The 24,165-nt window shown below is 35.8% G+C and overlaps 1 protein-coding gene across 4 annotated transcripts in view; it reads left to right on the forward strand.

The window, feature by feature from the left end:
• MRPS9 (mitochondrial ribosomal protein S9) overlaps positions 1-24,140 on the forward strand; it is a 57,521-nt gene extending 33,381 nt beyond the window's left edge. For 2 of the 4 annotated variants that reach the window (XM_023536591.1, XM_023536593.1), the window contains exons 5-12: positions 4,229-4,308; positions 13,352-13,437; positions 14,239-14,314; positions 16,707-16,875; positions 17,811-17,919; positions 19,414-19,488; positions 21,799-21,968; positions 23,873-24,066. In XM_023536591.1, the coding sequence (XP_023392359.1) occupies positions 4,229-4,308; positions 13,352-13,437; positions 14,239-14,314; positions 16,707-16,875; positions 17,811-17,919; positions 19,414-19,488; positions 21,799-21,968; positions 23,873-23,964 (857 nt within the window). In that variant the 3' untranslated portion in view covers positions 23,965-24,066. Of the gene's footprint in view, positions 1-4,228; positions 4,309-13,351; positions 13,438-14,238; positions 14,315-16,706; positions 16,876-17,810; positions 17,920-19,413; positions 19,489-21,798; positions 21,969-23,872 lie in introns of all 4 variants that reach the window. The other 2 variants (XM_011370134.2, XM_023536592.1) reach the window with 2 other exon arrangements.
• The last annotated feature ends 25 nt before the right edge of the window (positions 24,141-24,165 follow it).

Here is a 24,165-nt window from a genome sequence, read left to right on the forward strand (position 1 = left end):
TTGAAAGGGGGGAAACAAACATTCAGTCTACAGCAAGTATGTAGTATAAAACAAGTTAAAACCATTTGTGTTTTTTAACATGCAAACAATCTTCTATACTTCAGTAGGTATACATATGTAAATGCACCAAAGGAGTCCAGAACAATAAACTCTAACCTTGCCTCTGGTGGGGGAATTCTAATATTTATTCTTTTTAAGAAGACTAAGCAACAGCACTGCTTAGAGGAAAATTTATAACATTGAATGCATACATTAAAGAGAAGATCTAAAACCAATCATCTAAGCTTCTGTCTTAGGAAAGTAGAAAAAGAAGAGCAGATTAAACCCAAGGTAAGCAGAACAGAAATAATAAAAATTAGAGCAGAGATTAATGAAATTGAAAACTGGAAATCAGTGGAGAAAATCAGCAAAACCAAAAGCTGGTTCTTTTGAAAAGGTCAATATAATTAATAAGCCTATAGCCAGGCTAACTAAAAAAGAGGAGAGTACATAAATTACTAATATCAGAAATGAAATAGGAGACACTGCAACAGATCCCATGGACATTAAAAGGATAATTAAGAAATACTATGAATAACTCTGTGCCTACAAATTTGATAACCTTGATGAATTGGACCAGTTCCTTGAAAGACACAATCTGCCAAAATTACACGAGATTAAGTAGATGATTTGATTAGGCCTATATCTTTTAAAGAAATTGAATGAATAATTAATAACCTTAGGTTTAGCCATGGCTTTTTAGATATAACCAGAGGCATGATCCATGAAAGAAAGAATTGATAAGCTAATTTCATTAAAATTAAAATTTTCTGCTCTGCAAAAACTACTGTCAAGAGAACCAAAGAAAGCCAAAGAATGGTAGAAATTATTTAGAAAAAGACTTTTATCCAAAATATACAAAGAACTCTTAAAATTCAACAATTGGAAAACAACTTGGTTTAAAAATGGGCCAAAGACCTTAACAGACACGTCACCAGAGAAGATACACAGATGGCAAGCAGATGAAAAGATGCTCCACCTCAGAGAAGTCCAAATTAAAGCAACAGTGAGAGACTACTGCTCACCTATTAGAATGGCCAAACTCCAGAACACTGACACCACCAAATTCTGGCAAGGTTGTGGAACAACGGGAATTCATTGCTGTTGGGAATGCAAAATTGTGTGGCCACTTTGGAAGATAGTTCGGCAGTTTTTACAAAACTAAATATACTTTTATTATATGATTCAACCATTGCGCTCCTTCATATTTATCCAGAGGAATTGAAAACTTATGTCTACATAGAAACCTGCACACAGGTGTTAGTAGCAGCTTTACTCATAATTGTCAAAACTTGGAAGATATTCTTTAGTTGGTAATTAAACCAGTACATCGAGACAATGAAATATTGTTCGGAACTAAAAAGAAATGAGCTATGAAGCCATGAAAAGACCTGGAGGAACCTTAAATGCATATCACTCACTAAGTGAAGGAAACAGATCTGAAAAGGTTGCATATATGATTCTGACTATATGACGTTCTGGAAAAGGCAAAACTATGGAGACAGCGAAAAGGTCCCTGGTCACCAGGGGTTAGGGATAAGGAAGTAATGAATAGGAAGTGCACGGAGGATTTTTAGGGTATCAGAACTACTCTGTTTGATATTGTTGTGGTGGATACATGTCATTATAAATTTGTCCAAACTCATAAAATGTATAACACCAAGAGTGAACCCTAATATACTCTATAGACTTTGGGTGATCGTGATGTGTCAGTGTAGGTTCATCCATTATTAAGAAATGTACCACTTTGGTGAAGGATGTTGATAATGGAGGTGGCTATGTGTGTACATGTGGGGGCGGGGGTATATGAGAAATCTCTGCATCTTCCTCTCAATTTTGCTTCGAACCTAAAACTAAAATATGAAGTATTTAAAAAATCATAGAAGAGTGTGTTGTATAATCAATGTTATAGAAAGTATAGATAACTGAGGAGCATTATCAAGAGCAACAAAAACAAATGCAAATAAAACTTAGAAACATAGATAAGAGGTTTATATGAAAATTATAAAACTTTTAGGTCATAAGTGAAAATCTAAATAGCTGAAAAATGATTTCATATTCCTGTAAGGAAGGATAATATTGCAAAGCAAGTACCTTCAAATTTTTTAATAAATTTCACTCAAAGTCCTCGTAGGACTTTTGAGAGAAATTTGTAAAGTTTATTTTAAAAAGTAAATGTGCAAGAAGCAGTGAGAAATTTTTAAAAATAAATAATAATGAAGGAAATTTTGATACTATCAAGTATTAAAATGCAGCAAAAAGCTGATTTTAATTAAATGGCGTTTGGTGCAAATAGACAACTGATTAGCGTATTCACTGTCACCATTTGTTTGTTTATGCCATATTTGTGAGTCCTAAGACTTAGTATTTCAAATTTTAACAATTTTGGCAACAGGATTCATTTTACAATTAATGTGAACTGTGAAGTATGCCATCTTTTTTTCTGTCTTTGTATAAGATACATGATGGGGCATCTAAAAATCTGTGACATCTTTGTTTGAATGAAATCAAGTGTATATATATGTAATATATATATATGCATATACAAACATACATATGAAATCAAGTATGCACCCACGCAAATGAAATGAGACACAACTCAAAAATCACTCCAAGCTTTATGGTAGAGTCTCACGTGCAATCATGATATTTGTCTTTTTTGGTCACTGTCTGGCTGTTTTAACAATACAGTGAAAATTGATTGCATAGTAAAGTTGTAAATACTGAAAAATATGCAGGATTTCACGACGTCTATGAAAATGATTTTGGAGAAGTATTTAATTCATCCATAAGCCATAGACAAATAAGAATCTTGTTTTATTCTTCAAGATAAACTCTCTATCAGGACTTTTTTTCACCATTATGAAATTTTAGTCTTCATTATAAATGTGTCCACTTAAAGTGGCCCATGTGTAATGCCAGTTATCCTCAGAAGGAGGTAGTATTTCAACAGAAAAGAGTGTAGTATTTTAAAAACTAATGGGTAACGACTCTTTGCTGGACGAAATACTTGAATTTATGTTTCACAAATATAAATTCCAGATACAATAAATTTCTGAACATAAAAACAAATAAAAATTTCAGAAGAAAATATAGGAAAATAATTTTTAGAAAGCCCAAAGTATTAAAGCATGCTTTCTCAATGAAGGTGGTGCTTCCCGCAAGGGGGCGTAAGTCGGTTCATAGGAGGTGAAAGAAATCTCAGCTTTACAGTGTTCCAGCCCTCCAGAGGGCTACAGTACATATGAACAGACATGTACAGTAGTTATCTGTGGTATGAAAATTTCATCGGGAGGGAGGCAATTGCGGGGAAAACTGTCTCAAAAGGCTTCGTAGTAGGGACGACAATGAGAAACAGTTTAAAAACATTGCCATAGAGGAGAAGTAACAATTTCTACAAATATGTGTATTTTAAACTTCTTCATTACAAAATTAAAAAGCAAGTGACAGATTGGGACAAAAGAGTTTACAACTTATGAAATGGACAGAGGAGTGTAATCTTTAATGTACTGGAGTTCCTACAAATTGTTAACAGAGAAATAACTCAATAGAAATATGGGCAAATATGGTTTATTTACTACAGAGACTCCATTTGTCAGTTTGTTTGGTATTTATTAGATGTGAATGACCATCTGTATTTCAGAAGGAATGACATATAACACCTTTTTAGGGCCCCTTCTGTTTTAGACGTTTTAAACTCTCAGAGGTATGTCACCATGGAGTTGAAACAGATAATGTGGCATGGAAAAATCCATTTCATTTTTTTCTTTATTATATTATACCTGTTTGTAATTTCCTAAATGAACTACATTATTGACTCTCCTGTTTTCCTTTTTAAGAGTATGGGAGTGCATTGTATTTACAGCCAAACCTAAATTTTTTTGTTCTAATGGGATGATTTTGCTTGTTTTATGTGTTTATTTAAAACGTTATATAAATTCTGATGGTGAGATCTTTAGGAATATTTTATCAAATATAAACATTTTTTATGTTAATGGATATTAAATATCCTAAATATTTACAATTAAACGTGCTAAACTAAATATTAAAATTCTAAATATTAGTGCTTTTTTGTTATTTTCAAAGTTAGAATTGTAAACATGTCTCATAACTGCAGTTAAATACAACTATTTGGTCTCCATATATTTTTATTTTTGTTTATTTGTTTTCCTCTGGCTTTTTTTATTAGCGACCCAGTGGGGAGAAGATGGCCGTCCATTTCATTTTCTCTTTTATACTGGCAAACAATCGTATTACTCATTAATGCATGTAAGTATATTACGTTTATGATAGATAATATGAACTGTAAGCTAAGTAACTGATTGTACCAGAAATTTTGCTCAGCTTTAGCATTTACCTAATATGTTTCCTAATGGACAAAATCAAGACTTCTAGAGGTAAGACAGTATGTTGAAAGTCTTTATATTTTTATTTTTGCTTAAGGTAAACATCATAGAATTTAAAACAGAATGGTTTGTCCTTAAAATGCTTTCACTTACAGGCTGGGATTGTGGTACGGAGATAGATGCTCAACACCGAGGAAGCGCATGTGTGTGCAGTCCCAGCAAGATGTGAGGTGGGAAGGGGGCTGCGCACAAAACCCTGTCAGGGGCCGGAAGGCATTCACCTTGGGAGACAGTCAAACAGTTATCTTCCTTTTTGTTATTCATAAACAGTTTTGCTTTTCGTAGGCTAATGAAGTCTGTGGGTCTAGAATTGGGGTCCTGCCAAGAGACCTAAGAAATGGTTTTTATTACACTCTGACTTCCAACTGCACTGGAGTGTGTACTGGGAAGTTTTTGTTTCAGAGCTGTAATTGTTTGATAGCGTGCAGATTTGAGAGTTCCCTAGAGTTACTTTAGGAAAAAAAGCATGGCTAGTTTAATAGCCAAATTTCAAGCAACAGAAACCATTTTCTTCTTAGAACATTCATTGTGTAATTTTTTTTTTAAGTTATAGAAATATTCCCTGGGCTTCCCCCACCCACAGTCAGATTTCACGTTGCTTGAATCCCATGCACACATTTCCTTTGCTTTTTAGAACTGTCTGGTGTGTCTTTGTGCTCCGCAAACCCAAAGGACAAAATCCCCACTTGTCAGGTACATTTATTTCTTGGGGAGAAAAAGAAAACCTCCTTTTCGTTTTTTGTTGACCTTGGGCAAATGAGCTTCTTGCCCTGGCAGAAATGAAATGAATGATAAATGTAGAGTGTGTCTTTGCTGAGTAATGGAGCTGCGGTTCAGGCTTTCCAGGGAGGTTATCTCCGCACCGCCCGGGGCTGCCTGAGGACCCCTGCTGTTCATTTAAATAGGTATGTCAAATCTGCCTGCAAACGCCGCTGGTTTGATCTGTGGTAATATTTGTGAAGGTTCCATATGGACTTGAGCCCCCTGCAGTGCTAAGAAATAATGTACAACGCTTCATGGTGCAGACGCAAATTTTCTCTGAAAAGGGATGCAGTGCTGCGTTTTAGCTGTCGGAGGGGATGATGGAGCTGACGCGCTAGGCCTGTCAACTTGTTACACGGATGGGTTGCACGCAGCGAAGCTGTGGAAAATCTGTGCCTTTTAACTTTTCTACTTAATCACGGTTGTAGCATTGCCTTTAGACTGTATGCTACATTAATTCTCTTCCTGCCTTCTGCCTTTCATCCCAAGTTTCACGGAAAAAAGTAAAGCATGCAGGTCTTGTAGGGGAGCCTTATCAGACAGCTGTCATCTGACAAGCCATTTGCATTTGTTTTGGCTGAAACTGAGCAACCCAAGGGCAAGATATTTTGTTGTGTTCCATGGTAATGAAGAAATTACACATTGTGGAAGAGGCTTAACTTTATTTTTAGTTTGTTTATGTGTTTTAAAAGGTATTACTCAAGAAATGGGTTGGTTTCTCAGTGGTTGAAACACTACCATAATCTAACTGAAGTCAAATTACACCTGATTAATAAATATTTTTTCTTTTTGAGTAATATAGTTTCTGTTATAGATAGGAGAGTTCTTGGGCTTTAATGTTTTAGTTAAATTCAGTAATTTAGGTCAGTTTATTTTGCTGGGGGTTTTGACTCCCCAAACCATGTGGGGTTTCGCATTTGTTTTATTGCTCATCAAAAGAGTTTACACATAAGGAGTTACAGATATTTTGGTTTAATTTGAGCATTTTAATTCAGATAATTACTAAAACCTTGTATTTTCAAAAATGCCTTCTATGGAGTTTTAAAGTAATTATATGTATGGCAAAAGGGATAAATGTTTTCTAAATATATGCCAGTCACTTTAGCATTGTGCACAGCAAATGGTATTAATACAGCTATAGTCATGCCAGTCTCATTTCCTAGAGGATGCAAAGCAACATCATCCCAGATTCTGTTTGTTCCTTTGAAATAGCATGTGACTTAATACTCACTGTTTGGCTTACAAACGTGGTTTTATAGTGAAGTCACGCATTGCATATAAAGTAAAACAATAAAGCTTGAAAACTGCTTCATATGTTAGCTCCGTCTTTTGTTACACTGTCCCTTGGTGGTGGGGGGTGGCTGCTGTTCCATTCTCTGTGTGACAGTCCACTACTTCTCACTGCAAAAAGGGAATATACCCCAAAGACTACAGTGGATGTTAAATAAAATACTTGGAAATGAATCATTGATACCATTTGTTTTAGTTGATATAATTTCTTCCCCATGATGGTAAAAGACACTGAGCCAGACTCGGTTTTTCCTATTTGTTGACCACCTATAATTGTGTGAGGCATGGCAGTCATCCGCCAAGCTTTTTGACCAAAAGACAGATCTAGAGCATGTGCGTAGTTCTGTCAGGAGACCTTTCTGTTGTCGATTAGCCATTTTGTCTTTATGCCAAATCTTTTTTTTTTTTTTTTTAGTATTTGGTCATTGTTTGCATATTAAGCTTATATATTACATTTTAGCAATTAATAAAAGATAGTCCCAGTACAGCATACAGTTAAGGATAATATATGATGCTTTAGTAGTGAACACTTTCCAATTGGCCTGTAATTAGTCCATCTAATTTTTGTGGAGAAGTGGGGAAGTTTTTGAGGGAAGATGAGGACAGGAAGGAAGAAAGAATATATTGTTCCTGCTCAAAAATGAAGCATGGTAGGGGAGTATAAACTGAAGAAAAAGGTACTGGTCCATGAGGATTTCAGACTCTGCAAATGTGGTACGTTTAAGGGTTTGTTAGCAGGTCAGTTGAAACTCCCAACAGTGATACCCGCCTCCAGGTTCCTGGGAAAGTCAGAACAACTCATTTATTTTATATCACAGTGAATATGATGTACAAATGTAATGAAAACAGTATAAAACAGTAATAACAAGTAATTTCTTAAGCGGTAAAAAGTAACTTAAGTAAGAAGAAATGAGAGACTTAAAGAGTTTCTCAAAGGGCCATTGAGTACTGAAAAGGGGGCTCCATGTCTTTTTTTACCAAAAATTGCTGGCTTTCCATTTCCTTAACAGCCACTTAACCAGTAGAACTTGTATACTATTCAGACATGATTTAGAGTTTCAGTTTAAGGTTCAGGAGTGGGATGAAGAAATAGAGAAAGAATAACAGGTTTCCTGAAATAGCTGAGCAAAAGTGTAAACGAAAGGGGAGAGTTTTTGAAGAGCAAATGCCGTTGAACAACTGAGTTGTGAACAGCCTGGGTCTAGGTGAGGGACAGGTAAGGAATAGGCCAGATTAGTGTGCCATTTGGATCTGCCAGCCTGCCGGGGTCCCTGCTGTCCACAGCAGCTGGAGCCTGTCCGGGCCAGCCACTCTGGTGGTGACGAGGAGAGTGACTGTATCGTGAGCAAGACGTTGGCGACCTGGGTCGTCGTGGTTGAGTTTGTGCAAGTCCTTTAATCTTAAGAAAAATATTAATTCAGTTTTACTCATTTTGTTAATGCACATGTTTCTGAAAAATGTTAAATTCACTCGTTAAAAGTGAGTTGGAAATTATTTAAAACTCATTATGGGAGATGATTATTCACTCTGAAGTAGGAACTCGTCTATAAAATATGATTCATTAAGTCAGGGCGTGTCTGCAGTGCAGCCTTTCCCAAAGGGCTTTCTGAGGAACACAGGTTATAAAATACTCTTCAAGGAAGGGCCTCTAATGTTAAGTTTGGAAATGCTGCACATTATCACCTCCTGGGGAACTCTGATGAGGAGATTCTTATTAGCATCGTAAAAGCTGTGAAGTCCTTCAATAAAGAAACCTGTTGAGTTAACCCACTGCTGCTCAGACACACTGGGTCACAGAACCCTTCCTATCCAGTGCACCTTGTAAACAATCCAGTGAAACCAGTGCTTGGGAAAGGCTGTACAGACTGTTGAAAACACTGTAAGTTGTCACGTACATTAGGCATTTTTTGAAATTTTACATAAGTTTACCCCTCCCAATCTTCAAGATAAGGTTAGGCATCTCTAAAACCGCCACTGGGAATCTAGCATCTTAAAGAATTCTCATTTATATATTTAAGGACGAGCTTTACAGTAAACAGTGGAGTATTATTATAGTATTTCTGTAAATTGAAGGAATTACATGGCCACAGATGAAATTTTTACCCCCCTCCCAAAAAAGTATAAAATTAGAGAAGAAGATCATGATACACTTCAACTACAGTGCTGGACTAAAAAACAAACAAACAAAAAAACCATTTTAAATATGAAAGAAAACCAGGGAATTCTAATTTTGAGAACTTATGCATAAACAGGATTCATTTGCCTTTTGAAAGAAGCTCCTGGCTTATTTAGAAATCCTCCAGTTTGTTGTGAATGTGCAGTGAACCATCCATGTTCACGTTGGTGAACCCCGGGATGAGCAGCCCCAGGAGACCGCGGCCTCACTGGGCAAAGGTGCCAGCCTCTGTGAAGCACAGGCCCTGGGGACTTAGAGCCACAGAGGTCGCTACTTCGTTTATGTCTTCCTGGTAACCTTGTGGTAAATGTTTAAAACTCTCGATGTAGCGCTCTTATCTTTAAAAATGGAATGAAAATAGTGACCCTTCTCACAGTGAGCTGTTGTGAAATAACTCCTTTACAACTATGTAAAGTGCTTATTTTTAATAAGCTACAGACTAGTGCTGACATATCTGCATGCTGTGTTAAGACTTTCCTTGACAGCAGGAGTTAATTCAGTAATTAATTCAGCAGTAGAAATTGCTGTTCCAGAAGTATCTTAAATATACATTTTCCTCACATAGGAGTAAATGTAACAATTAGGAAAATTAATTTTTAAAAATGGATTCAACTTATTGCCTCTGTTGTTTTGATCAGATTACTTCTTTTATAATGCTATAATTGCTATTATAATGTATGGTGGCGCTTTCATTTAAGCAGTAAAAATATATGATATCTGAATTACAAGCACTTTTATGTAATTACTCCTGGGTGTGAACTTTCCCGGAGTGCTTTTCTACATGACCTGCATACGAGACTGTTTCCTTTCTCACATCGACTAGCATTACATGATGTATAAACTGGATAGCATAGTGTGTTTACAAACTGATAGCAAGGGTCTCCAGTAGAAATGCGTCACTTGGAACTATAGATAAATAGCAGAAACCCTGATAAGTGAATTATATTTATGTTTATTTCATTTGATTTTATACATGCCAGTATCCAAAAAAAATTTAGAAGATTGTTATTTAGGAAATTGATTTTCTTTGATTTTTAACAAGACAAATATATATTTTAAGTCATTTTTCTGTTACTGAACTAGTATATAAGATGATAATTACTATTAGTACGTTATTGTGTATTTGTTTGTGAAAATACAGTTGACTTTTCCTTTATCACTCTCCCAAGAAATGTTATTTGCTTACTCTTCTTAAAAATGGAATTTCTACATGACTAATATAAACAAAACATTTTAGAAGAACTAAAATCAGATTTTTAGACCAAAGCTAATACTGCTCACGCTCTTAGAAGGGTTTAGTTTAAACACTTCTTTTCTGCAACCTGAGCATCTGGTATTTTCAAATTAGGCACCTTCTAAATTTGACTCATACATTATGGAAATCTGATGACACGAGGGGTGGATAGGTTTGCTTTGATTTTATGAAATATTAATCATAGCTGTGATTAATGATTCAGCATTTCACATCTGGGTTATTCCTGTCATATTTGAAAATTATACTATTAAACACTGTATATAAACTTAATGTAGGTGGGTCATACTAATTCTCTAGTGTCCCTTAAAAATTAAGCGGAAACTTAACAATATACCAGAAGCTACCAGTGATAATCTGTGATGTTGACAGTTCCTGGCATATTTTATACCCTGAAGGATTTTTTGATGTAAATTAGTACACATCTCTTCAGGGAGTTGAAGCTATAGAGTCTACTTTCCAGAGAACTGTTGTTTCTAACTAACCAAGATAGAATTTCAAGAGTGGTTTACTATGCAAAAGAGAAAGAAAAATAGAAATGGCACACCAATAAAGTTATTTCTCAATTATCCGACTCTCGAATGCCATACCTCCTCACCCCTGCTATCATTTCTTGATGGGTCAGGCACTGTGCTAAGTAGTTTTCATATATTTTCCTATTTAAAGAAGTAAATGGGGTGGCTTAATGAGCATTATATAATTTGATGGATTACAGCCATCAAGTATAAACATTGTCATAAATGAATAGAATTTACTATGTTTGAAATTTGACACGTACTTTTCATGGGTGGTTTTCTCATTCCACATTGTTTCTTGATTATTCTACTGGCATCTTTTATAAATTCTCCTGGAACTAAATATAACACACGCTGGTAAGAGCATAGTGAAAGAAATTTTTAACAAAAATATGGACTTAAAAATTACTCAGAAGTCACTGGAAAATGATGATGAATTTAGCAGCCTAACTCTGACTTGAAACTTACCTATGAAACAGGTCAATTATTTATATTTTAGTTGCCTTGGTTATTCCAGAAAATTAAATAAACATTTACAAGCAGAGAAAGGTATCTTATTACTGTTGTTGGTATTCTCTTGGATTCATGGTTTTTTTTTTTTTTTTAGCTAGATTTGGAAGACACATCAGCCCTGACTTACGCACTCTCAGAATCTCAACTGGAGCAGACCAGCTGAGAGACTGGCACCATCCTTTTATAAGAGTCCCCAAACGTAGCAGTCTGGCTGAGGCCCTGACTGCTGAAGGGCTATGCTGGTTGCACAGTGAAATGCTATTTGTACTGTGTCTGTCTACTTTATACAAGTAGGGGAGGATTCATTTTGGATTCCCCCCTCCCTTTATTTTACCTGTTCAAAGCACTCAAGAATTGCTTTCTGGAAATAGAGATTCATAGAAATTTTTCTGATATACTATTCAGTTGAGGTCACAACCCACTATCTGAGCCTTTAGAAATGAGTAAAAAGTACCCTAACCACAAACAGTAAAATGAGTCATAATAATTCTTGGGGGAGCAAATTATAAAATTTTATATTAAGTCGAATAGCGAGTACATGTTCTATATGTGAATGGTTCACATTAGTTCTTGCTTCCTTTATGGTGGGCATTCGTTTGTTTTAAATTGTCAGATACATTCTTCTGCTGCTACAGTTGATGGATTTGTAATTTGGATATAGTTGTAGAGATAGTTGTCCTTTGTATGGATGCTGGAATGGAATTAACTTAATTTGTCCTTTTGCTATCGTGTTGAGCTAGGCTCTCTAGTCCTAGTGGACAGATCCAGATGTTAGTGCATGTCACTTGGAGGCATCCTTATTATTGATCGCCGGGCCCCAGCCCAGAGGTTCCTTCTCAGAAAGTCTGATGTGGGGCCTGAGAATTTACATTTCTAACCAGTTTTAGGCTTGGTGCTGGTGCTGCTGTCCTGGGAACTTACCTTTAGAATTGCTGATTCTAAACATAGATTGTTTCACTATGTTTGAAATACTAGGGTCCACTGTTAGAATCTGTCACTCACCCCAGTTTTATAGCTTCTAACTCACCCCAGTTTTATAGTTTCTTTTTTTTCTTTCTGCTTCTTCTCTTTATCTCTACTGAGCTATTGATTGCACTACCCTTATTGAAATACAAAAGAAAAAACACTTTTATCAGTCTCCCCAGCCACAAGAAATGAACTTTCAAATCTTTATGATTGTGAAGTCTTAGCCCATTGAGTATAGCCTCAGCTTTTCTCACCTATTTGTATGAAACTCAGAGGTGCAATCTTTACATCTTTTTTTTTTCCTTTTTAAAAAAATATTATTTTCCCCATGAGAGAAATGGATTTCAGAATGAAGATGATAATAAAATGCAAGCACTGGTAAATACAAAGACAGTGGCAAAAGGACACTTCTATTAGAACAAGCTCTTTATTAGCAACATCATGATATAATATGGCAGTCTAATCAGAGCCCATAAGAAATTGTCCCCTCCCCCAAAACTCGAAATGATTAATTAAGACTCTTTGAGATATGGATGAACATCTCTATCAGTAACAACTTGTGTCTTCCGACATTAGCTAATGATATTGGAAGGTGTGATTAGCAAGAAAAAATGTCATTTATATCATCTCTAACATCCTTTTAAAAAGACTGTTTGTTCATTAGGTATTAGTATGGTAGAGTATGTGTAAATTATAAATGAATACGCACATATTGGATGTGAGTCTTCAAATACTTCAGTTTGCTTAAATAAAAAAAATTCAGAGACAGTTACACTATTCCACTTGTTATAAAACTCACTTCCTGGAAAACGTATTTTATTGATAAATTTTATTCCCACGCTCTAACAAAATGTCAAAATTTCCCCTATTTACATTACAATTTAATAAGTGACATACATTCACAGACTCTTTTAGAAAGTAAATTAACAAAAGAAATCAAATGATAAAAAGTAAATGTAATAGGAAATTTTTTAAGATACAAACTACATAGTGAAGGACTTAAATATTTTGTAAATAGTTAATATTAGATAAGTAACTTATAAGTACCATAACTTTCATTTCTCTAAGTTAAAAGTGCATATTGCTATATAAATTAAGATTTTTCCCTAAAGAAAACATTCCTGTTTGTGGAATTCTAAGGAAAATAAATAGTTCGAAGCTTTGGTTTATTTTTACCAAGCTCATTGGAGTTATTTCTTAGAATAATTTAAAAATCAATTTATGTATGATACTAAATTCTTATTGAAAGTACTCTCTTCATTAGTTTGAATGAGAAATAGTATTATTAAAAAGCATTCTCAATATTATTTGCTGTGACACTAGATTATTTGAGGAGGTCACTTTCAAAATGAGAGTATTCAAGGGATAATACAAAGTAGAAGTAATAGTGTACCATCCTCTTATTTCAGCATGTATATCTTATTTACCATAGGACACGTATGGGAAGCTACTCGATGTAGAAAAACATCAGAATCAGTTGCGGGCAAAAGATCTATTTTCAGAAAAAGCTAAAACCAAGTAAGTTGTTTTTTAAGCATACCTTAAGCCTAAAAATTGGTTCAACATTTCAACATTAATCATTGCAGTTAGGGGTCAAAATAATAGGTGATTTTTTTTGTTTGGGAGGAAGTAAATATTAAGGTTATTATTTCTCTATTATTTCATTCCATATTTATATGTTAAATGATATTTCATTACTGTATTTGAGTATGATATCCTCAGAAGTTTTCTGTATATAGCTGCACATTTACTTAACTTTTACATGCTTTAATTTTGGGAGATACTTCAAGGTTCTGCTTCCTTTTAGCAAACAATAACAGGCGAGGTACATCAACCTGAGCAACCAGTTTTAAATCTTGGCCTAGTAATTCACAGACTTCTTATGCAGAAGTCACAAGTCTTTGAGTATACCTTGTTTAAGTCGTAAATACTTCCTAGCCCATTGTTTGGACTTTATTACTACTTTTCCCCATTGACAGGTTAACTTGGGGTCCATAACATCTCCTTTGAACTAAATTATGAAAAACAAATGACATTTTCATTTTTAAGAAATCTTGTGGCTTTTACTACCAAATGAGTTTCACAATGGCGTATTAACTCTTCAAACAAAACATTTGCTAGATTGGGTATCTTTTCTAAAGTAGATTGAGGAAATGAAATAGTATGTCTGAAAAATAGTTTACTTGGGTGAAATTTTACAGTGATATAATACAGAAACTTGCTTCCCAATCAAGAATTGCTACTACATGTGGGATCTTTTGTGATATAACTCTAATTGCACGGTTAATTTAAAAGAGAATATATGTGATATTTTAACAGAGACCTGATTGGCAGCAGATGGCTGATTAAGGAGGAACTAGAAGAAATGTTAGTGGAAAAACTGTCAGATCAAGATGTGAGTAATTAATCTTTTTAATTTAAGGGGACCTGTGCCATAAGAATGCAGACAATTGCTGTATTTAGGATCCTAATAGTAATGTTCCTCAGAGGCAGGTGTTTCTAAGACAATTTTCCTTTTTAAAACATATTTATAGTTGACTTCTGCCATGAGAGAGCCTTATCTCTCTCTGGTCAGGAAAGAGACATGCCAGGTCTCCAAATCCTCCTTTTGTAAATGCACTTGCGTCCTCTGCTAGTCGTTCTAGGGAAATGTGGCAGATGTCATTTTTCATTGCCTTCAGTAAAGCAGATAGCTAATTTTACAAGCTAATGATAAGTGTAAGGAGCTATTACAGGTTAAGTAGAAAGGGGATGAAGCACACAATTACCTCCATACAGGTTCCTACTTCTAGGCTGACCCACCTTTGTGCAGTTTCTCTAAGGCTACTATTTTTCGTCTTGAAAATACCACTTGTATTATAATCACTTGGATTGTTGGTTTCAAAATATAATATTATGATTCAGACGTTGCTGAGAATTTCAGGGATGTCACCCAGGAATCCATCTTTTTAACAAGCTCCACAGGTGAATGTTATATCCTATAAAGTTTGCGACTCCTGCTTTAAGTCCCAATCAGAATCTTGTTTGGCTAACCGTTCTAATACGTGCCAGCATCATCAGGGGAAATTTGATGTTTTAAATATTTTGATGTTCTAAAGTTAGATTATTTCTAGGAGATTTGAATGTGGATAAATTTCAGAATTGTTCCAAGAAGAATGTTTTTCTTCTGTGGCAGTGGCTAACGTTGTTAGTGCCTTGCCACCACAGAATTGCCCTCTAATAAAATTGCCCTTTTTTTCATTTAACATATTAGATAAATTAATGACTTGGAAAAGTTGGAGTTTGCTTAACAAAGGTGCAAGGCATTTGGTGAAGGGTAGATCTGGAGTTAATTTCTAATATCCTAACTGCCAAGACAGTATTGCTACACTTAGATCTAACTGAAAACCTCCCTTTGCCTTTTCGTTGAATGCATCATTTTGTTGTTTCCTGTCTTTTCCTCTGATTTTTATAATGCAGGGGTTTTGGTTGTTTTTTTTCCCTTCCTCATTTTGAAAACATCCCAAGGACTTTATTACAGGTGTGCAGCTGTGAAGACAGAACAAACATATACATACATATATGTCTTCTGTACTTTTGGGGTACTGGCTATCAGAAGAAATCCTGAAGCTGATGTCTGGTATCAAGATGAGGGAGGCAGCAGCGGCCAGTGACCTCTTCAACAGTAATCCTAGTTGACGATGTCATACCTGTAGTTACCTCTTGGAAGGTTCACTGGTAGTCACAGTGCGTGTGATAAAATTGACAGAATAGCTGAGAACAAAGGACACAGGCCCGTAAATGGAGGGGAAGAATGGAGTTTTAGCAGGTCTAGTACCACAGGTGGCTAAATATTTCCCCCTTACTTAGAAAATTGCCATCTCTTTTGTTGTAATATCACAGAAAGCAGTAATTGAAGCAGTCCTTTTAATCTTACTGGTGAGATTTTTATATATTTTAAATCATTAATGGCAGATTTTCACCATAAAGGCAATGGTAACAAAGGTGAGTGTGATTTTTAGGGTTGGCAAAAACATAAATAAGGTTATCAAAAATTGGGTTTCACACTCCATATTAACTAAGGATCTCGAGTATTAGTTGTTTCCTTCTCTGTAAACACTTTAGAATGATTATTCTGGCTTCTAATTTTAAGGGGTTAATACCAAGTTGTTTACTTTCTAATCACATGTTCAAGAACTATTAAAAAAAATGCACAGAGTAGCAAGGATAATTTATTTCAAGAGGTTGCCCTTTAAGTCAAGTATCTCTTGAATTTTTAAATAGCTTGATTGTTCGGTTTTAAAGGAAATCATAAACATTAAAGTAACACAGCTTGAACAGCTAAAGATATATTTGCCAAATGTATTATGAAATATAATTTAAGAGGTACATTTTCTCAAAATCAAACTCTTCCCATTTTACTATACATAACCGACTGAAAATTATTTATGAAGCTCCTCTTGATACAGTTCTACTAAAGGAGTAGAAATTATACTTGAAGATCATCTAAATATTTTTTGAAAATGAATATAAATCTCAACTTTATACAATCAAAATACAGAGAATCGGACTTTTCTTTGAATGATAAATCTCTTTGTTTCTTGAAAGAAAAGAGTGAATGCTAAAGATCCACAGGGCAAGTGCTGCATCTGCATGCTATTTTAAAAGCAGCGTGAGGGTGCAGAAGTGTCATCCTGTCAAAATTCATCAAGAAAAGCAACATTGGAAAGATCAAGTCTATAAAAATAGAAAAAATTTAGCAAATGCAATTACACTTGCATCTTTTAATGAATTTTTATTGTCTGCAGTATGCGCAGTTCATTCGGCTGCTAGAAAGGTTATGGGCATTGCAGTGTGGTGACACTGAAGAAGAATTTGTACGGAGCTTCCGTAGGAGTGTAACTATTCAATCAAAAAAACAGCTGATTGAACCTTTGCAGTATGATGAGCAAGGAATGGCCTTCAGCACAAGTGAAGGTAATGACATTCCGTGGAGAGAAAATAAATTTAGTGATGATTGAGAAACTACAGTTATTTTTATTTGCTGTTGCTCTCTGGTATCCATTTGATTTGTTTTTGCTACATTGGATTTCTTCATTTTAAAGATTCTGTTGAAGTTTTTAAAAACAGAAGGAACTTTATACCATCGCAAGAAAAAAATGTGGACACATTCCGACACAATCATATTAATCCTTTTTATTTCCAAATATTTATGTTAAATCTTTTTATTTTCACATTTTCAACTGGCAGAAACAAATATTTATAATGAAGATTTTCATATATAAAATGAAAATGCTCAGTGAATCTGTATATTGGATGCTAAAACTGTGAAACATGTGAAAACTTTAGATCTTCACATTTTCCATATACATTACAAAGACATTTGACATAGTCTAACTTTAAAAAATCAACTTATTAAATGATACCTTGCAGCTCTTAAAAATTTAACATTATTGCTTTGTCATTTTCAGCTGTGTTCAGAGAAATGTGACCATTCCTGAGGATTACTTTCATTTCTATCAATTATATTTTATTGTACTTTTCAAATATTTTTTAAAATTATGTGACTAGATATATTCTTACTGAATATAAGAGAACACTACATAAATTGTTTTTTTTTTATTTTAAAGTAATATAAATATGAATTACTTTGTTGGTTGTGAAAACTAATTTAAAATCATTGTGGTGTTCCTCAGATGGAATTAATGAACAAAATTACCTTATAAGTAGCTTTAATATATTGATTATGGTGTAGCTTACCTGTTCTAGAACTATTAGTTCTAGAACTTTCCTATGTACAGAGTGCTATGTATTGTTATTCGGGAGAAGAAAATTTTAATGTAGCTTTATTGTCTCAAAGCATTGGTCTTTCAGATGTTTACTAATAGAAATTTTATGTTATGTTTTTTAAGGTAAAAGAAAGAGTGCAAAAGCAGAAGCAGTTGTTTATGAACATGGAAGTGGGAGAATAAAAGTTAATGGAACCGATTACCTACATTACTTCCCCGTGACACAGGACAGGTTAGTGTCTGCTTTTGCTTTTGCTTTTTGTTTTTAGAGAAAATGTACTTCGAAATACATAATGATCAATTCATTAAGGCTTGTAATTTTCTGATTATATTTGTCTGAGTGATTATTTCTCTTTACCAGTGTAATTTATCAAACTCGCTAAAGGGAAGCTATCACTATTTTTTATATAGTTTTCCAGATTTTTTAAAAGCATCTCTAGGATTTTTCATTAATTGAATCTTCCTCCTCTTTCCATCAGATCCTACTGGAAATTGAGTGTTTCAGATATAGCTTATGTTCTGAAATGCAAAATGTAAGAAAAGTAGATTTTTACTTTATTTCCCTAGTTTAGGGTTGGGCATGCACAAAACGAAACAACAAAAATCAACCTTGGCACTTGCCATCATAAATATTAGAAAAAGACTGCTCTGTCACTGGATTTTTTCCTATTCAGCGGAAATTGATTATATATGTATACTATATAATACACACACACATGCACACGCACACGCACACACACACACACACGCACACACACATAGAGAGAGAGAGAGCAAGCAAAGAAACCTGCCATTTATATATTAAAATAAGAGCGCATCAGGCCTTGCTTAGTTCCCAGTGCTAAATATGGCAGTCGTTTTCTTTGTTTTTTAACTTTATATCCCACGGAGAAATAGACACAAATCATAAATGAGTGTTACAATTCAAATCCTCTAAATGGATTTATCTTAGGTCTCTTTGTAAGTCCCAGACAAAGACCTCTTCTTGAGATGGTTATTATTTTCCAGTGGTTACTGTCATTATCCACTAGTAGCCGAAGTTCTGCATGATTAGTTCCTCCTTTTCGCATCCTCCTCCTTTTCCTGAATGTGTAGTGGTTTTAGGGTCAATAGGGGTAAAGCTCTTATGCTCCCAGCACTTCCGTAAGGAAAAGAGGAACCTGCTGATGCCGCATGCGCTTCTGGGCAGAATGATTGCTTCGGGAAACGGATGTGTATTTTATTTGTGTGTGTGTTTGTGCCACTCTAACTCCATTTAATATGAATTAAACTAATTCTGCCATCATCCTCACAGAAAAACAGATGGAGGAAGCTCTTATTTCCCTTATGAAAAGCCAGAGGGACACATAACTTTGGCGTTGGGGACTGCTAGGACAAATGGCATTTGACTGATGCCTGTCTGTTAATTTGTTTTCAGATATAACTGATGATTTAACACCAAATCTCAATTTTGGCTTGATCTCAAATTCAGTTCTTAGAATTATTCTTCATTTTGAATTCAACAGGCGTTTATTGAGAATTGTCTGTGAGTCCAGTCTTGTTCCTGGCATTGTGAGATATCACAGCTGTTTAAGATGTGATTTCTATCATGGAGAAGCTTCTTGTCTGACTGGGAAACCTAAGGCTAGTCCCGCAGGAGTGGGCGCCCAAACCGTCTCATCCTCTTTGAGTAGTCGTAGGGGTTTAGGGCAGCTGTGCTGGCTGTGGACTGGCTTTCCTCTTGCAGGAGCAATTCAGGAGCTTACGAGTTCAGCAGCGAGGTGACATTAACCAGTAGGAAGAACGCTGAACCACGAATCAGGTGATCTTGATTTTAGGTCCAACTCTCAGCTCTGTGACCTCAGCCAAGGTGCTTAAATGTCACCTCCTTAACTGGTAAGAGGGAGCTGAGATGCTTGCCTAAAAGTCAGTTGAACTGCTTACTTATATTTTCAGGGACTTTTCTTTCGGCTCTTTTCACACAAACAGCAACAGATCATTGGGAATGTTGGTGATGTGGCCTTCCCAGCACCATCAGAAACTCTTGATTCATTCGTTCACTTACATGACAGCCACTTATTACTACGTGCCTGGTACTATGCGAGACAGAGATTAATAACCTTTCTGATTTGGAAAGTCCTTTGCTCTATCAGTCAACCACTAAAGCAACTCTTAATTGATCATCTGTACAAAAGAAATACATTCCTCACACAGCACTAACTGTGTAGCAGAGGAGATAAGGTTAGCATTTTAAGCAATTACAGAAAAGTGAAAGAGTCTACCATTATATATATACTAAGTTACATGCCAATAGAATAGGTGCCATAGGAATAGCGTTCAGAGAAGATAGAAATGAGGAAATTGTTTATTTTTGTTCCATAGTAACTTCGATTATATAACAAGGAACAAAATAAATTTGATTCTTTTAGCTCAGGATTTCATCTGGGATCCCTGAGAGGAGAGAAGATGAATTGTGAAGTATTTTCATGCCACGTAACTGTTTTTGCATGTACCAGTTTGCAGTCCATATTAAATAAAACCGATAGCTCTATAATCATTTTAGACTATTACCCTTTTAGTATTTCTCATCACTTATAAATTTAGCACCTCAGTGTGCACCAGCTCCCCGACTCCCAGCCTCCTTTTCCCTGACCACTCTGGTGATGTGTCATGTGTAAATTACAACGTATATTTTCTCCTGGATTTTAGTCTAAGTTTCTTTAATAAGCATTTGTTGGGGGAATCTTAAAATTTTAGGAATTAAGGCAGAAATGTTTAAGCTCCCAAACACATGGGTGACCACAGCGTCTTAGTAATGTCACTGTGTCACTAACTCACCTGTGTCAGGCAGTGCAGAAAACTCTGTGACATGTGCACATAATAACCCCACAGATGCTATCTTGGCCTCTTGTTTCCTTGCTGGGAAAAAGAAATGATGGAATTAGATTATCAGTCTCTAAATTATTATGGTAATATGGCTATTATTTGTAACAGTAAAATTTTTATAACATTCCTTGTTTTGATTTGGTTGCTTCAAAACATTTATTCAAAAAAGCAAAGTATAAATTTGCGTTGTTTTCCTACTGAAAGAGAATTGTTACAGAGTCCAGTGAATCGTGCCCTCTGAAGGCCCTATCCTTACTACACCTCTCGGCATGCGATTGCTTGGCTAGTGTCGTCCAGGGATTAACATGTAAATGTCTTGTTTGTATCCATCTTTCAGGTTCCTTGTGTTTATAAGAAGCTTTATTTTGGGTCTACAAAGCTACAGTGTCAGACAAAGCAAGCAAAATGCAATATAAATTGACTTTTCTAAATAAAACCTCAGCAGAGATATGAAGGCAAAATAGCAAAATCAAAGTCCTTGACAAAGGAGGTGGTGAACGTTGTGCTTGGCACATAACTGGCGTTCAACAAATACTTGTTCAGTTGAGCAAGAGAAGGTCCAGAGCCATGTTCTGTCTGTGGTCCATTCTTTCATCCTGCGGTGCCTGCTGGGGACCACGTGGGCACTTACTATTGAGGGCAGGAGGCCTGAGTGGGGTTGTGCAGTGTGTCACCTGCGCCAGGCAGGTAGCAGGACCCTACTGTTTAGAGAGCTATTAATATGAATATGTGTTTTGGTGGGAGTGGGGGAAGATGGGTGTGGTTTCAGTAACTTTAAGAACTAACCATGTCAGGATGAGCATTATATATGTCATACAAATGCATATAGTATACTTTAATTAATGAGTCCAGATGGCAATTGATAGGAAAGACTATTAATGGTGTATATGATCATTGAATCTAGAGAATTAGATTCAGTTGGTTAATGGAGTTTCCTAACTTTAGGACTTCTTTATGAGGTTATTTCCAAGCCTAGCAAAGTTCTCATGACAATCAATAGTGAGCAAGAAAAGGAGAAATAAACCTTGCTGTCAGCAAAGCATTTTAAATATGAGAAATATCAGTGTTTCTTCGTGTAGTGGATAGATTAAAAAGTATGAAAATGTAATAATTGATTGAGAAATATGAATGCTGGCATGCATAGTATGGGTTTTATAAATGTTCAGAATGTGAACAGTTTATAAAATCATGTGTAAATGATTTTAATCATGGTAAACTTAACTATCTTTCTTGTGATGTGCTTTAGAGAACAGTTGATGTTCCCTTTTCACTTTCTCGACCGACTTGGAAAACACGACGCGACCTGTACAGTCTCAGGTGGTGGGAGGTCGGCGCAGGCTGGAGCCATACGCTTAGCGTTGGCCAGAGCTTTGTGCAGTTTTGTCACCGAGGAGGAGGTCGAGTGGATGAGACAAGGTATGAGTTGAGGTGGGAGGGCCATGGTTGTCCCCATTCTATCTGTAGATTTGTTTGATTCTTGTGCTACTTATCTGAAATCAATGAGATAACACGTAGCTAAATATGCATTATTGCAGTTTGCTGGCTTCTCTTTTCATGCTCTGGGACTGTATATTATTTTTCAGTTTTGAACTTGAATTTTAAATGAAATGAACTTGAATTAGAAAACAAAAATGGAGGCATTCCCAGCATCAGAGGAAACTTACATTGACCTTAAAGCATACATAACCTTTTGTCTAGTTTAACCAGTGCTGCTCAGTTGTGTTTAACAGATGATTTGGCTGTTTTTATTTTGTCATAGGAAGTTGTAATTATTTAATTTAATGGTGAAGCCCTTAAGGTATTTCTTTCTGAAATTATTGGAGATTTCCAGTTTTCCATTGTGATGTGGAATTTTGTGTTCTCTCTCACTTTGTGTAACTCCATCACCCAGTCGTGAATATGAGAGGCCGCATGGTGTGAGAATGAATATATAGTCGGTTGGTTCCTTAGGGCACTGCTGTGGCATTTATAATAACTCAGGGTGGTTCTAGCTGGAGGTTTTCTTCACACTGTTTGTGAGAGGAGGACAGTGCTGTGGATGCTGCTAGGAGGTACGGGACCTGGGCCAGCCCCTCACTGCCTGTGGGCCCGCAGCTCCGCTCTGCCCCGACCCCACCGCTGGAGTTCTGAGTCAGTGCCGCAGATACGGGCCGCCTACGGCTTAGCCTCTTCGAAATCTATTTTCTTATAAACAGTTCACTATTTTGTGGGATTCTTATCTGGTCAGTAAAATAATTTAATAGGATCTTACTAACTGTTCTGCTAGTTTGAGTTACTGTGCATATTGAAAAGTAATAAAGCATTGTTACTTACATTTAAATTAGAATTTAAAAAGGTCTTGTCTGCATTTTGCTCAAAATATTGTTTCATTTCATACCCTTTAAGTACAAGTAGATTGCAAATGCTGTGGTTGTATAATAAGCACTTGAAAGTTTCCTTTGCTGCATGGCCATTGGAAGACCACAACGAAATGCTTAAACCTTATATATACATTATGAAAAGAAGCATGAGTGTTGGGAAAGTAAAAATAAAAATTAAAAAAAACACACCAAAAAATCCAATGAAACTCTGGTTTATTTACATATTTATAAAAGCACTTTAAAGAGCTTTCTCATCACTGGTTTTCTTGAAATCTGTGGTCGTTATTAACATACTCTGGCTGCAGCCACTACCGGCTGCTTCATTTGGGCCGTGGAAGCTTCCAGTTTAAACTGACTTCATTCTTCCAGAATAAACTGCTTATACTGAGAACACACCCCAAACACTTATTTTTTAGATTCTGAAACAAAATACCAGGGATGTTATTGTCACACAAATTAGAATAATACATTTTTCTTCTCAAATATGTTTAGTAAGTCATATTATATGTGCACATATATTCATGTAACTGTTAATATCTGGTGTGCACAGACTTCCTCATGTTTTGCTGCACAACACATTTGTCTTCTCTGCCTCATGTCTTCATTACAACTTTCACATCTGTAGTAACGAGCACGCAGGATAAGTGCCATCGCGGTGAATGAGGCTGCCCACTCAGGAGCAGCTTTAAGTTGGACAAGCTTAAAAACCAAAAAGGAGTCAGTACTCCTGGATAAGGAAAGCAGATAGAAAAATGTAGCCGGCTTTTGTCTTAAATTGGAAACATATCCTGAAAGAGGGAAAGCACACTCCTGTCAGGCTGGTGATTCACCGTAGGTCTGGTTGCTTTCCCCTAGAGTTTTGCTCTGAAACAGCACCTGTATGTTCACACGGCTCACCTCGTCTTCTGCTAGGCAGATGCGTTTTCGTGGTTTGTAACAACTTCTCTCTTTATGCTGCAGCTGGACTGCTTACAACCGATCCACGCGTGAGAGAACGGAAGAAGCCCGGCCAAGAGGGAGCCCGCAGGAAGTTCACCTGGAAGAAACGCTGAGTGTTTCTTCGTGGGAAAGGAGAGAAAATGCTGTGCACATGTGTCTCCATGTGGTGGACAGGCATTAAATATTTGCTGGCCACTGTGGGCAACACTGTCAGACATTTGAGTTGTGGGAAGATTTATTTTTAAATGCTACCTTTAAAGGTTACCTTTTAAAAATAATTTTAAAAGTTGTTTGGCTTCAATCTGCTAATTTTT

Source organism: Pteropus vampyrus, unplaced genomic scaffold (assembly GCF_000151845.1).
Source record: "Pteropus vampyrus isolate Shadow unplaced genomic scaffold, Pvam_2.0 Scaffold160, whole genome shotgun sequence".
In the NCBI taxonomy this organism is placed as follows: domain Eukaryota; kingdom Metazoa; phylum Chordata; class Mammalia; order Chiroptera; family Pteropodidae; genus Pteropus; species Pteropus vampyrus.